Genomic DNA, 14278 nt, shown 5'->3' on the forward strand with positions numbered 1-14278 from the left:
AATGTTTAATCATAATAGCATATAGGAAATAGGAAGAGTTAATTTCAGATGTTAAAGTTCTGTAGCTCTTTGTATTATCAGTGACGCTGGTGTTCTTAATTTTTTGTTGTTCTATTTATTATTTATATTTCTGTAGTAGTCCCTACTTTGTGTTATCTGCTTTTCAGAAAGGCAAGAAAGATCAGTTCCTGCTACAAGAAGCTCATAATCAATTATTTTGATAGAAAAGCTTCTATATGTTTTTTAGTATTTGTCTTAAGCAGGGCTTTGGAGCGGAGTGGCTCCAAACCAGTGAAACTGCAGGTTTTTGCCTGGAGCTGGAGTTGACCCGGAGCACAGCTCCAAAGCCCTGGTCTTAAGTAATTAGCTGGTCATGTTTTGATCCTAATTCCATAGATACTGTATATCAGCCAGGTTTCTCTTGTTTGAAGTGCTGTGGTCATGTTTGTGTTGAAACTGGCCTAGGAAGTGTGACTGAAGAAATTCTAATTAATTACCAAGCAGTATGGGTATCTAGAGACTATAACGTCCCTGGACAATGATATACTCGTAAAGTATTTATTAAATTACTGACTGGTGCAATTAAGAGTTACAAGATTGTTCTCAAGATGTACCTGATGATTCCCATAGCATTCAATTATCTGATACTACCTGCCGATGTAGATGTAGTACAAAAGTATCTTGCCAAGAAATGGCCTTGTTGACTATGAGCAAGCTAAGTATATCTGATCCTTGTCTGAGCAATGAGGAGAGAGGACTCAACGAAGTCCTCTAAGGAGCTTGCTGTGCCCATCTAATTTACTTGGGAAGCGCGTTAGAGATTTTGGTGGTGGATGCCATGGAAAAACCTAAGATAGAAAGAAAGTGAAACCAGACATTAAGGATCAGTCTCAAAATTCTGAAGTGATAAGATTATATGGAATTTTATTCATTGGGAATTTATAAAGCATCACAGAATCTCAGTCTTGTGGAACACACCGTTTTTGCGTCAGACTCTAATATCAAGCAGAGACATTCTGGTTTTGCTTTCTCTCAGTGTTCTCCTTCCACTTACACATGTGTGTAAGTGTGTTTATCTGTAATGAGGAGGAGGGATGTTTCAGTATGTTCCAAGATGTGCTTGATTTTAATCTCAAAATCCTCTCTCGTTCTCATCCTGATCCCCTTACAACATTGATCTGTTATTTTGTCAAGAATGGTGAAACATTTCTTGATATTATTAACTGTGAACCCCCTCCCCTGAAAACTCTTAAATAACATGTTAAGGCAATTCCCCGTGTGCATGCACTTCCCCCTTCCCTCCTTGTAACATTCCTATAGGCAAGCCGTGGACTGAAAGGGCATAAGACTGAGCTCCCTTCTCACCCCCAGAGGCAGTCTCTCCGAGTCATGTTGAGGTACACTGCTGGAGAAGTGTGAGAAACTTGCATTGCTCTTGACCATGCTGTGCCCGTTCTTTGGATAAAAAGGCTGTTAGATTCCAGGACTGTCAATCAGGACTTTAAACAGGCTCTATATCCTGAGTTTTTTAGCTTACTTTTTACATTTTCCATTCAGCATTATAGAAAAGATAAGGAATATTCTGCACACTAGGAATATCTCTACCTGTCTTCTCAATGATGACAGGCCCTTTCTCAGTTCTATAGCTCTGCAGTTCCAATGAAACGGTGAGTTAGTTCTCAGGGCTAGATTCTGGTATTCTTACTCTTGTTGAGAGGAACTTTAATCCTTCAATAGCCTCACTCATTTCATCAGTACTGCTCAGGGAGTCATATGTTGTTCAGTGTGAGTGAGAGTGGCAGATTCTGTGCAAGCTTTTGGTGCCCAATCACTTAGTGCTGCGAGCAGTGCTTACTTCCTTGAGCACTCACACTGAGAAAAGTACTATTACCTGTAGTGAATATTTGCAAGATTGGGACCTTGCTTTGTATCAGAGTCTTAACATTACATCATTTGGCAGAGCTTGATTTTCATTCTTCAAGGCGGCTTGACAAAAAGCCTCAAGTCCTGCTAGCCATGTACAAATACTGAGGGTATGTCTGCACTGCATTCTGCATTGTGACCTGTGGACGTCTGATCTTGCTTTGATCCAGCTAGCTCAAATAACAATAGCAGCGCTGGCTGTTCAACCCCATCTAGGACCTTGACTATATGCTTGAGTGGCTAGCTGGTGCTGCCATGGCTTGCCGCTATTGTTATTTGGGCTGGCTAGATCAAAGCTAGCTGAGGTACCTCTACAAGTGCAGTCACACTTCTGATCGCAGTCTAGGCATACCCTGAGTAACAGACTGACAGTATTGGCTTCAAACATTATGCAGATGCACCGTTAGGAAGTTTTTAAAAACAGATATTTTAGACCCACATAAAAGTTTGTTGCACTAATATAGTTTAGACCTTTTTTAGACCTTTTTTTAGAAAGCTGATTATTTACTCTGTAGCTCATAATGGAGATGTTTTGGTCTATTATGTAAACAGGCTCTTAGAACCACTCTTTGCCTAACAGACCATTATGGCTCTCCTGTCATGTAAATATTTATTTTGAGATAATTTTAAGTGCCTTTTTGTACATTTTAGTAAAAATCCAGAGTAGCCACTACCTGCCTATTCACTTCAGCTTAAGCCATTTTTCATAGCTAAATACATCCATCATTTTAACAGCTTTTTAAAGAAAAAAATCATTGCCAAAAATAATTAGATCTCATTGTGGCCTAATTATGTGCTAGCTTTTTTCTTTTTTCTTTTTTTAAATTGAAGCTGTGTTTCATGTTACTGGAACACAAAGTCTCTCTTTGGAAGGCCACAAATTGAATGAACTCTACAGTGATGGCAAATTGTTTCCTAGCAACATCATGCCTGCACTAGTGCCGCTTCCTTCACTCTTCAAGCTAAAAGCAAAGTCATGTCCATTAATTCCCAGCTGCACCTAAAACTTTTCAGAGATTTTGCTGGCTCCCTACTGTTCATGTTTTCATCTTGCTCATATGTTGTGGAGCAAACCTGCTACTGTGATGTGTTTCTCTCTCTCTCCGATTCCCCCACAAAAAGCAAACCCTGAGTATATAATCACAATTAGTGTTCATTTTACATTTAAAACAAATCATTTGTCTTACAGCATGATGCTTCCCTTGATGTATTATTATTCTAGTCATTCAAACAACATGACAAGCCAAAAATAAAATAAAATGTCTTCAAAATATTTCATATAGTGCAGTATGCTGGCAACATTTTTCTGCTAAGATCTGCAATGCAAAACCTTTCTTTCAAGCAAAGGGGGAATTGTGTAGTTTAAATACACAATAGCAGCATTGGAAGACAACTCATAGGGCTTCTTAGTATCTGCTGATGGTTTGTCTACATAGAATGAGTTTAATGGTCTTAGCCCCATCCACAAAAGACTGGTAGCCACATCACAAAATGCATCATAGTTTACATCAGGGATCGGCAACCTTTGGCACATGACTCGACAGGGTAAGCCTTCTGGCGGGCCAGGCCAGTTTGTTTACCTGCCGCGTTCGCAGGTTTGGCCAATCTCAGCTCCCACTGGCCACAGTTTGCTGCTCCGGGCCAATGGGGGCTGCGAGAGGTGGCGCAGGCCGAGGAATGTGTTGGCCGCCACTTACCCTGCCAAGTCACGTGTCAAAGGTTGCCTATCCCTGGTTTACATTCTTATCGGCAGTCTCAGCAGAGATGTCAAGCACTGAATGGACATGGAGACTGAACTCCCATTTAATTGCTAGAAGTGATCAGGGTTCAAGCACAGTGATGGGACAGTGTGTAGAAACTTTGACTGCTACCACCTGTAATGGATCTGGTCTGTGAATAAACACAGGATTTTAGCTATCAAGCGAGGACCTTTCACAAGCTCTCTGTTCAAATAAAAGAAACATACAAAAACATGCAGATCTAAAGATGAATGATGCCAAGTACATCCCTCACTGTTTTCAAATATAAGGAACAGCCGTGCTTTGCTAGGATAGTTAGTCAATTTTACTGTTCCCTTGGACATGGGAGTGGAATAATCCATATATTAACCGTCACAGCTCCAGGTCAGTGTGGCAAACACAGAGAGACCTAACATATGCTGCTCCACACATATTCTCCCAAGATCCAAGAGTACTGCTGCAGGCCAGATGTCAAGGCTGGCCCCAGATTGAGAATACGGTTTGCCACAAGAAACAATCTACTAGCCCACTGCTATCCAGGATAAGGAAACCTTCCCTGATGCATCCTGTGGATAAGTTTGAAAGGTTCATCTGAGATCAGTGTCTCCTGGAGTTATTTGGACTATGGTTATAGAGAATTAAAATTAACATAGAAGCATGATTTGCTCTGTCAGATCAAACCATTGGTCCTTCCAGTAACGGCCAGTATGTGATCCTCCAGAGGAAGGTGAGAGATCCCCATGATGTACATAGCCTGGTCTGCAGAGCTGTATATAGGTGGAAACTTGCTGCCTGATTCCTGCAGCAATAAGATTAAATACCAGGAGCAATTACTCAATGTTCTATAACAATTATGTAGACAGCATGATTAGGAGATTGGATTTCAAACCCTAGTGAGAGGATTTGAAGCACAACGATCCTGTTTCAGGTCATTTTTTCTTTCTCCAGTTGTAGCAATTCTGTCCTCTTTCTCCTATTTATGCCACCCACCCCTAGTCTGTATGTAACGTGTGAGAGAGGTTTGTTGCCTGACTCTTCAGCCATCTCAGATGAGGAGTTACTGGAATGGCTCAGATGTGGAGTAAATAGTGTAGTGAAAAACTATTGCCACCATGTGTGTATCAGGCCTTGAAGGCTTCCTCCCCTTCTCCCTTCCCACGCTTTCATTCCCGTCAGTGGGAATTCTGTCTGTTTATTTTCAATAGGTATTCAGGCCAGCTACAGTTCCACCTACTGTGACAGTTTCACCTGTGGGAAGTAGATTGACAAGTTAAGGCATCCCATTATCCATGAACATTTGGTTGATACATACAGGCAGCCTACCAGGTAGAATATTTCAATCTCAATTCCGCTCTACTAACAATAAATAAGAGCACAGCTGAAGGCAGTCACACTATACGTCATTTGTGGGATATCCCTGCTAAGGTGTCTCTCAGGAAAATATAACATTCTAAATCCTGACATGAATAGGCTTTGTAATAAGTAGCTAAGTCTTTTAAAGGTAGGCATTTAAACCTGACTTCTAAAGAGAGGTTTTTTTAAACAGTTTTGCTGGAGGTTCTTTATATTCCAACTTTATTTTAGGAGACGCTCTGGAGGATTCTATAATACATATAAGAGGCACAGGGCATGTTGCCATCTTTGTTTTAAAAAATTCTCCTGTGTAGATATATATGGATGGAGGAGTCATTTTGTATAAAAATGGGCATAAAATGAGGATTTGATCCTGTGTCAGCAGGCTGTCAGTTCTGTCCATAACAATTAAAAATTAACCCAAGATCTTAAAGTTTTTGGGGATCCAGTTACATATCACTTGAATGTGACACTTGAATGCACAGTTTTTATGAAGGTGTGGGCTGAATATGAATTTCTTCCCTAACCTTTCCCCTCCCCACTCAGCACCAGTGAGAGATTTATTTAGCCCACTAGCTGAAGCTGCTTTTTGTATGCACAGTGGTATTGTTTCACCTGCCTAGAGCGTAGAATCTTAATGTGAATTAGTATTTCTAGTACTTATCTTCTTCATTTCTTCAACCAGATGGCTGCCCTGATTTGTGCAATGGCAATGGGAGATGCACGCTCGGTCAGAACAGCTGGCAGTGTGTCTGCCAGACCGGCTGGAGAGGGCCTGGATGCAATGTTGCCATGGAAACCTCCTGTGCGGATAACAAGGATAATGAGGGAGGTGAGCAAAAGTCTTCCCATTCCCAGTCCCTAAAGAACAGATGGTTATATGCACTTTTGTCATGAGTCACTTTACTACAGAAAGGCCCTCTCTCATACTATTGTCAATATTGTTGCTACATTTCCTTTGAAACAAGTGAGATGGAGAAAGCTGTGTCCTTGTGGAAAGATGGAGTGACCTGAAAGGCCTCCTTTTGAAAACAAAGGACCAGATTCCACCTTGGTATAAACCCCATCGCAGACAGTGGAGTTTACATCAGTGATGAATATGGCCTAGAATCTTAGAACTCAGTCCTGCCCTCAGATATGCAAGCTCATGCCACCTGTTGAATTGTAAGATCACTTACTATGCATATGTGCAGAAGTGTAATAGCTGATTTATCAGGATATTTAGCAACATTTATTCACCTTTGTACCAGAACCCAAGGTCATGTCCTCATATGCAAAAACCACGTAAGTCTTCATAGGTCACTGTGTCATATTTCACTGCCCACATGAAGAGCTGTAAAGGACTGGATCAGCTGTGCTGAACAAACCTATCTGTTTTTACATCCGGGGGTCTTTATTCGGTTTTCACTCTGTCCTTATGGACTTCAGGATTTGGTCCAACATGGTTTTCAAGGGGGGCTGCAGTACATCTTGTTTTCTGGAAACTTTCATTGTAGAAACTTGCATTGTAAATCTTATAGAATTTAGAGCAGAGAAGTTCCTACAAGCTGTACAATGTGGATGTCTAGTCTCCTGACAAATACATTGAGTCGTCCATGGGAAAGGGGAGAAAAGATCTCTAAGTGCTGAGATTTGTGGTGCAGCACGTAGGCTAAATAAACAAGGATCCTCGGAATCTGTCTTGTTTTTCCTGAAGTAACTTTCTCATCTTGTTCCCTACACTTCTTTTGATTGCTGGCCATAGAAGCTTTTCAACTCTCTCCTTTTCTTCTGACATTCATCAAAACCAAATATGTCATGTAGCTTCTTTTCTTCAGTCTACTACTTTTGGTTGGACCTCATTTATTTTAAAGAGCACATCTGTTGTGTACTGATGAAGTATTTCTTCTGGAGCAGTAGCTGCAGAGAATATTTTGGTTGTGGTATTTCCCAAAACTTCAGGGAGACTCTTTATTCTTTGGATGATTGCTTCAGCAATGACATTGCCTTTAAGATGAGTGTCCTATTCTTATATAATATTTAAGGCTTACAGAAATTGTTTTAAACCCCCAAATCCAAAAAGGGAGGATTTTGTTCAGTAATGTTAACCAAACACTGAACAGCATTTATAATCCCTTAGGTCCAGATCTTCTGAAGAGCTCAGGGTCAGATTTCCACATGCTCAGTGCTGGGGAAAGATTTTCAAAATCCCTTAACCCAGAATGTGAAGACCTCTTTTGAAATTCTAGCAAGTAGAGCCAAATTCTGCACTCACATACCCAGATATGAACACCCCTCCAATGTTGTTGTCAAATTTGGGATCTGAATCTCAACTTGGCAGCTGTTACCTTACTCTGTAAGGACCAAATAAACCTTATGGATCTGAACACTGCAAAACTTCACAGTTCAGGGCTATCTGTCTGTATAAGTCTATTATTATTATTTTTATTATCATTTATATGTTGCAGTAATATTCTAAAAGTTCCAGCCAAGATCCAGGCACTATTGCACTAGACACTGAGACAGCAAGAGTCAATCCCTGTCGCAAAGAGATTATAGTCCATATAGGCAGGAAAGACAGAGGGTGAGAAAAAAGAAATAGTATCCCCATTTTACAGATGGAGAGCAGAGGGCTAGAAAGATTGAGATTATAATTATCAGAAGGACTCAGCACCCACAATTGGGGCCAGAATTTTCAAAAGAATTTAGCTAGATTTTCAAAATTGCTCAGCATCCTGGGTCTGGCTACTGTGCAGTTTTGAAATTCTGGCTGTTTCATTTAGTGCCTAAATGGAGATTGGATTCTTTGGAAAATCTGGTCCTGATTGCAAGTACTGAGCACTTTGGAAAGGCTAGCTGAGTATTTTTGAAAATCTGCACTACATAACCTGTCCAAGGTCACCTAGTGAGTTGATGACAAAGCCAGGAATTGAACCTAGGTCTCCTGAATCCCAGTCCAGTGCCTTAACCAATAAATCATTCTTGCTCTCTATTGGGTTCATCCTTATTAAATTCTAGAGGATTTTTTCCTACAAAGGCTTGAGGAGATCCATCCATCCAGTCAGAATCCATCCACTTATCCACTTCTATCTGCTCATCATCCGCTCACTAAGCCTCCTTCACACACGCACCCGTTCATCTATCTATCCGTCTAGTTGTGTATTTATAAGGCCTATATGCGAGCTCCCACAACTTTTTTACTATCCTGTACTCTCAACTCAATGTGACTACAAGTTTAAAGTAGTCTCACTCCTGATCATCCTTCAGCTTTTTAAAATGTGATCACACCAATCTCAGTTCTTGCCCAGTACCGGATTTACCATGGCGCCAAAGTGCCAGGCCCAAGCTCAGAAGGGTGCCCATAACACTCACTTTCTCCCCTCTTGCTGGGCTGCAGAAGTGGAACCTCGGAGCACTGGGGTCAAGCATGGGAGCTGAGAACCCATGGGGCCCTGGGAGCTGTAGTTTCTTGGCCAGCTCCCTGCCTAGAGAGCCAGCCAGCCCTGCCCTGGAGCAGGGAAGTGTGAACGGGGAATGAAGTATTCCAAGGAGTAGAAAGCTTTGGCCCAGAAATCATCTTCAGAAGATTTCCCCAGACTGGATTAGGGATGCTGGTGTGACCTCACCTGGCAGCCCCCAAAGAAGGAACTGGGTGGAATGAATGGACAGGGCACCTCTCTATCTGAAGCCTAGCAATGGAAGTATGTGGACCCCACCAGGAGAAGTTAAAATGAAAAATAAGGGAGGAGAGGCTTTACTAGAGGACCTGGGCAGCTTTAGGTACAGTACCAGGCACACGGAAGGATTTCCACTTCTGAGCCATGGAAGCAGAAATTGACTTTTCCTTTCCAGATTTAGCCAATATTCAGAAAGGGAATCTAGCACCTGCCTTCCAGATTTGAACACCCTCAAAATTCAGGAGTGCTCAAGCTCAATTTGGGCAGCTGTTACTTCATTTCTCCAAAATCAAATATCCACTGTACTTCGCTGTAGAAAAAGTAGGATAAAATTGAGCAACAAATGCTGGGGGCTTTCCAGTGCCAAATAGGACTGGAATTGCTTTTTTCAACAGCCATTGTTTAAAAAGAAGGCAGTGATATTGCATTGGCAAATTCCCCACAGAAATGAAGAGTGGAAGAAAAGAATAACAAAGGCACCTCAACTTTTCCTTATTTATGTAGGACAGTCTTATAATATGGATCAGATATCCTCCAATCACACAAGCTGAAAATTGTTCCACTTGACTGCAGTTCTGTAACCATGGGGGAACCAGTCCCATCTGTGTTCTGTGCACACCCAAAATTCCTACTGAATTCAGAAGTGCATTGCTTTTGTAACCATACTACCTAATATTTTCAGGTCTGGTAAAATAAGCAGATTTACATTTAGTAATTGGGCAGAAGGCCTCTCAGAAAAAGTTAGGTGCTGTAGGAGGTGTTGCTTATTCACTAGGTAATGTGAGACCTTCCTTTTACAATTGTAAACCAGTGCAGCACAGAATGCACTTTGCTTGTAGAGTCTAGAATGGGGTCCTTTGATTTTATACGCAGCCCATTAAAGACAATTAAAAGACTCCCACTTACTTCAACAGGCTTTGGACAGAACTGGTTATACACAGGGTAATTCCACTGTCTTCACAGAATCCTGGTCCCACAGCGAAGGGGGTCCATGTGAGCTTCTTGCAGAGCTGCTGCTCAGGAATGGGAACCTCCTGACACTACAACCTCCAAAATCATTCAGGCTGCACTTTTTGCACGACTATGTGCTCGTTGAGGGGTGTGTGAGAATTGGTGGCCTCTGCTGCAGGTGATGGGTATCTCAGGTACTTAAAGCCATGGCCTGGAGGAGGGACACTCCTAACTCCAGAGTCTACAGCTACCTAGGGCCAGCGCTGAGGATTTAGAAACCCTAGTGCTGCCATTGCAAGGTACAAGCATGCTCAGCCTTGGAATTGCCACCCCTTCCTTGACTAGTAGCTGCAGCTATCTAAGGCTGGCTTCTGGCAATTGGCTGTAGCCAGAGAAGCTGCCGGTGGCTCTCTGACTACTGGGGTACATTAAGCTAGAAGTGGATAAAGAAATAGGAGTTAACCTCGAAGAACAGAGGTCACCTGTAGGAAAGGAATGTCGAGGGGAGCAGAGAAAAGAGGAAGCAGATCAGGCTTGCAGGGGGAGAATAGCCCCAGCTGGCTAGGGAGCACATCCAAGGTAGAAGGGAAACAAGCATGGGAAGTGGTGGTGGTGACCAAGTAGTAGACTCGCATGTAGTTGGGAGCAGAGGGAGAAAGGCTGGTGATTTCAGGTTCCCAGGGACTAAGTCCTCACTTTGGGGAAATGGTGTTTGCAAGTGGCTTGCTCAAATAGCAGGATGAGTGCTGAGGGAGGGATTTGTCAGAATTGATCCGGTATCTGCTGGCTGTGAAACTTTATTGAGCTGAGACCAGAACCACATACAGTGACTGGTGACATAGGGTGGTCCTGGAGACATGGCTATAGAAGGTCTAAAGAATGAGGAAGGAAATAAATCTATGGGCAGTTTCTCCTGATCCCTGTGAAATTATTGCTCACTGTGGACACTGGTAAACCGACATGGATATACAGCTTAATGAGAAAAACGGGGGGCTGAGGGAACTGTGTATGGCAATTCATATAGTCATGCAGAGGTGTGTGATCAAAATGAAAAACGTCTCTGAGATTCAGTACCAGGTATACTATGGCACCAATGGCACTGCCACACTAGGCCCACACTTGGAGCCCAAAACAACTACATGGGGGCCCACAAATATGTTTGGCACCAGGGCCCACAAAAGGTTGATCAAGCCCTGTTCTTGCCTATTAAATGTTTCTCATGCAAGCTTGGTGCTTTTAATATAACACATTTTGTGTAATCTACAGGATTATTTAGTAATTTTTCCATGGGTTTTTCTTCTATGTGCAGTGCCTGATGATTTCTCTCAGTACATGTGTTCCTTTTATTTTGTGTTCTTATGTCTAACTTCTCGAATTAGGTATACCCAGCTGCTCATGAGAAAGATATTAAACTATAATGCACCAGGCTCTCTGTAGAATAGCTATTAGATAGATCCACATCCTTACCTAGACTGGATTTTCTTGTCACATCTAAAGTTGTTGGGCCAAATCTACATGTCACTGATGTCAGTAGGAGTTTTGCCAATGGCTCCATTGGGACCAGAATTTTTCCCTTTGTTTTATAATCTATTTAAGTCATAACATGAGCTCTAATTTTTTTCCAAGAAGGAGAAAAATCAAACTGCAGAAGATTATACGTGATGTTTCCCTAAACTTTTTGAGACTAAATTCAGTTGTCCGTAAAGCTTGTTATTCCCAGAAGTTGCACATTGGTCCTTGTCTCATTGGGAGTTGTGCATGATTGTTGCTGGTTTACTGCCATATCCTGCAATCAGTATGGGAATTCTCTGGCCCTTAATCACACGAGTGCAGCAGGGAGGGTCTAAGTCTCTCAGCAGTATTTCTTTTCAAGGACTCTTAAGTGCTTTTCTACAGACTCCAAGTGTAGCCTTGGGAAATATTTCTATTTTTATCCTGACTAGTCATGGATCAAGTTCAGACATGTGCTTAATCAGGTGTTTACTCTGATCATGTTCGGAGCTGCAGTGATGCTCAGATAGCTTTGTCAAAAATGTTTCAAAGGCAGGGTTTGGTTTTGTTTTTTTTAAAGGAAGAAGACTGTTAACAGATAGGATTTTCCTGGGACCAACTCCCTTTTTTAAATCTTTTTAAATTGTGGTGCTTTTGAGTATCTTTGAAAAAAGATGTTTGAAGTCCATTAAAATACTCATTGTGGCCACTTTTAAATTTAATCCTCTTCTTAATCAAGCCCTGAATAGTTTAATAGTTATTAAGTATCTTTTGTAAGGGAATTATAGTTATGCAAAATAATATGTAGGAAGTTTAGGTATTAGAAACAAAATTTCAGGGATGGCAGAAAGATGCATTTATTTTTAAATTGATTTTTCTTTTGGACTTCCTCTGTTCTGTGAGAAGTTGGACTGTATGTGAGCCCATTCAGTGGTGTCTTTCCTCTTCAATTTTTTAAACTTCTGATAATTAAGATCCTTCTAAATTCTGAAGTGGTTTTAGTGTATCAGTACAGTCTACATGAACTGTGTATGTCTTGCTAAAGAGCACTTAGAACAGGGATCAGCAATCTTTGGCCTGCGGCCCACCAGGGTAAGCCCTCTGGCGGGCCGGGCCGGTTTGTTTACCTGCTGCGTCCGCAGGTTCAGCCGATCACAGCTCCCACTGGCCACGGTTTGCCGCTCCTGGCCAATGAGGGCTGCAGGAAGTGGTGTGGGCCAATGGGAGCCGCAATCGGCCAAACCTGCGGACACAGCAGGTAAACAAACCAGCCTGCCCACCAGGAGGCTTACCCTGGTGGGCCGCGGGCCAAAGGTTGCCAGTCCCTGACCTAGAAGCAAAATTGTCAATGTAGTGGAAGACAAAACTCACCCTCTTTTTCTCCAAAGCAACTGGTTCCCAATATGAGATAAGCTAAGGTAGCCTTGTCAAAATGCAAGCAGGTGAAGTGTTGTTAACGGCCTTGATGTGCATTACCCTTGCCACGAAATGCTACAACCTCCTCTCATTTTCTAGATCAAGACTTTCCACAATAAGGCATTCTCTGAAAAAAGCAGTGAAACCGTTAGTAGAAAACAGTGCCGATTTTCATCCTAGAATCTGGCATTTCAAATATTGAGACAAAAATATTTTCTGTGTATGTTTCTACATTTATTCATTCTGGGTGAAATTCACCTTTGTTTTAGGGGACTCAAGTGGTGCAGAGGCCATGAGTGAAGTGGAAAATTTGTCCATCATTCTGCCAAAATTAATTTTTGGTTTTTGGTACCAATTTTCTGCAGGAATTATTCCAAGCCCACAAAACAGTCACTGAGTGCTTTCCTGGGACTTGCATGGAAGCAGCATTGAGCATTGTTTAGTGATTATATTGGGGGACTGGGAGTCAGGACTTCTGGTTTCTGTTCCCAGCCTTGCTGCTGACTTGCTTTGGATATGTCGACACAATGTTTTGGAGCAACCTCAAGCCCAGAGAGACTTGGGGAAGCAGAGCTCATGCTAGTGCTCTAAAAATAGCCGTGTAGACAGTACTTCAAAAGTTGTAGCTCAGGCTGAAGTTCAGGCCCCACCCTGCTCCATAGGCTTCAGAGCCCAAGCTCCAGCCTGAGCTGCAACTTCAAAGTGCTGTCTGCACACCTGTTTTTAGAGCAGTAGCTTAAGCCCTGCTAGCCCAACTCTGTCGACTCAGGCTGGGAGGCTTCCTCCCAGGGACTCTGTATTCCTTTGCCTTGTGATACTTCAAAAATTTGAACGGTCTCTGGAGAGTTTGGGATTTTACTCTTTATAAACTCCAGGCATTGTATGAACACCTGAGGATTTAGGCACCCAAGTTTGAAAGTGCTGGCCTTAGCTTAGTTTCCCTGTTTGTTAGAGGAGGATAATAATGTGTATGTACTACACAAGAAGACAGTGAGGATTATTTTGCTAATATCTGTAAAGTGCTTGTAAAATTCAAAACCTTGTGTAAGTACAAAATACTGTAACAGCTCTTTAGCCTCTGTGTTGTTTCAGTCACATCTGTGCTGGTTTGTTGGGATTTTTTTTATTATGATTATTATTTGGTACCCATAAAATGATGAACAAATAAATAGCAAATGTTGTATGAAGAGTGCTCTCAAATGTTAAATATCCACTAATGTCTGGGTAAGAAAATGGATATGTTTTCATTGTGCTCTGCTCTCTGTAGTCTGCAAGTGTCCCAGTGCAGTTGGCAGGGATCAGTGGAGCAATGAGGGTCAAGTTAGCTTTGAGGCCCACCATGACTGCTGACTGTCCACTAAACTCTAAAAACTTTGGTATCACACAGCCTTGTAAGTGAGAACTGTCTCCTGTCTGAGCCAAAATCAGCTCTTATTTTTTCCAGAGGTTCTCTCCTTCCCAGGGCTGCTTTCCCCAAGATCTTATCTTCTCTCCCTTCCCCAGAACTGCTCTTACCTGGATCTGCATTCTTGCCTTTAGTCTTCTTTTTTGTCATATTGCTTGCAGACGTCTAATGCTGCTTTGTATGTCTAAGCCCACCAGAGCTTTTCTTCTATGATGCCAAATTGTGGCTGTCCTGAGTGGGTGAGCAAGATGTGTGAGAATAGAGGTAGCGCCTTTCCTCCTCTGCACCCGTGCAGGAAGCGGCCACAATGCTTGTATTCCCTGCACTCTGTGCTGGGTGGAAGA

The 14278-nt window shown here is 42.2% G+C and overlaps 1 protein-coding gene across 5 annotated transcripts in view; it reads left to right on the forward strand.

Annotated features, from left to right (window-relative positions):
• TENM2 (teneurin transmembrane protein 2) overlaps nt 1-14278 on the forward strand; it is a 2274099-nt gene that overhangs the window by 2189439 nt on the left and 70382 nt on the right. For all 5 annotated transcript variants that reach the window (XM_050962494.1, XM_050962493.1, XM_050962495.1 and 2 more), the window contains one exon: nt 5701-5847. In XM_050962494.1, the coding sequence (XP_050818451.1) occupies nt 5701-5847 (147 nt within the window). The remainder of the gene's footprint in view (nt 1-5700; nt 5848-14278) is intronic.

Source organism: Gopherus flavomarginatus, chromosome 7 (genome assembly GCF_025201925.1).
Source record: "Gopherus flavomarginatus isolate rGopFla2 chromosome 7, rGopFla2.mat.asm, whole genome shotgun sequence".
NCBI lineage: Eukaryota > Metazoa > Chordata > Testudines > Testudinidae > Gopherus > Gopherus flavomarginatus.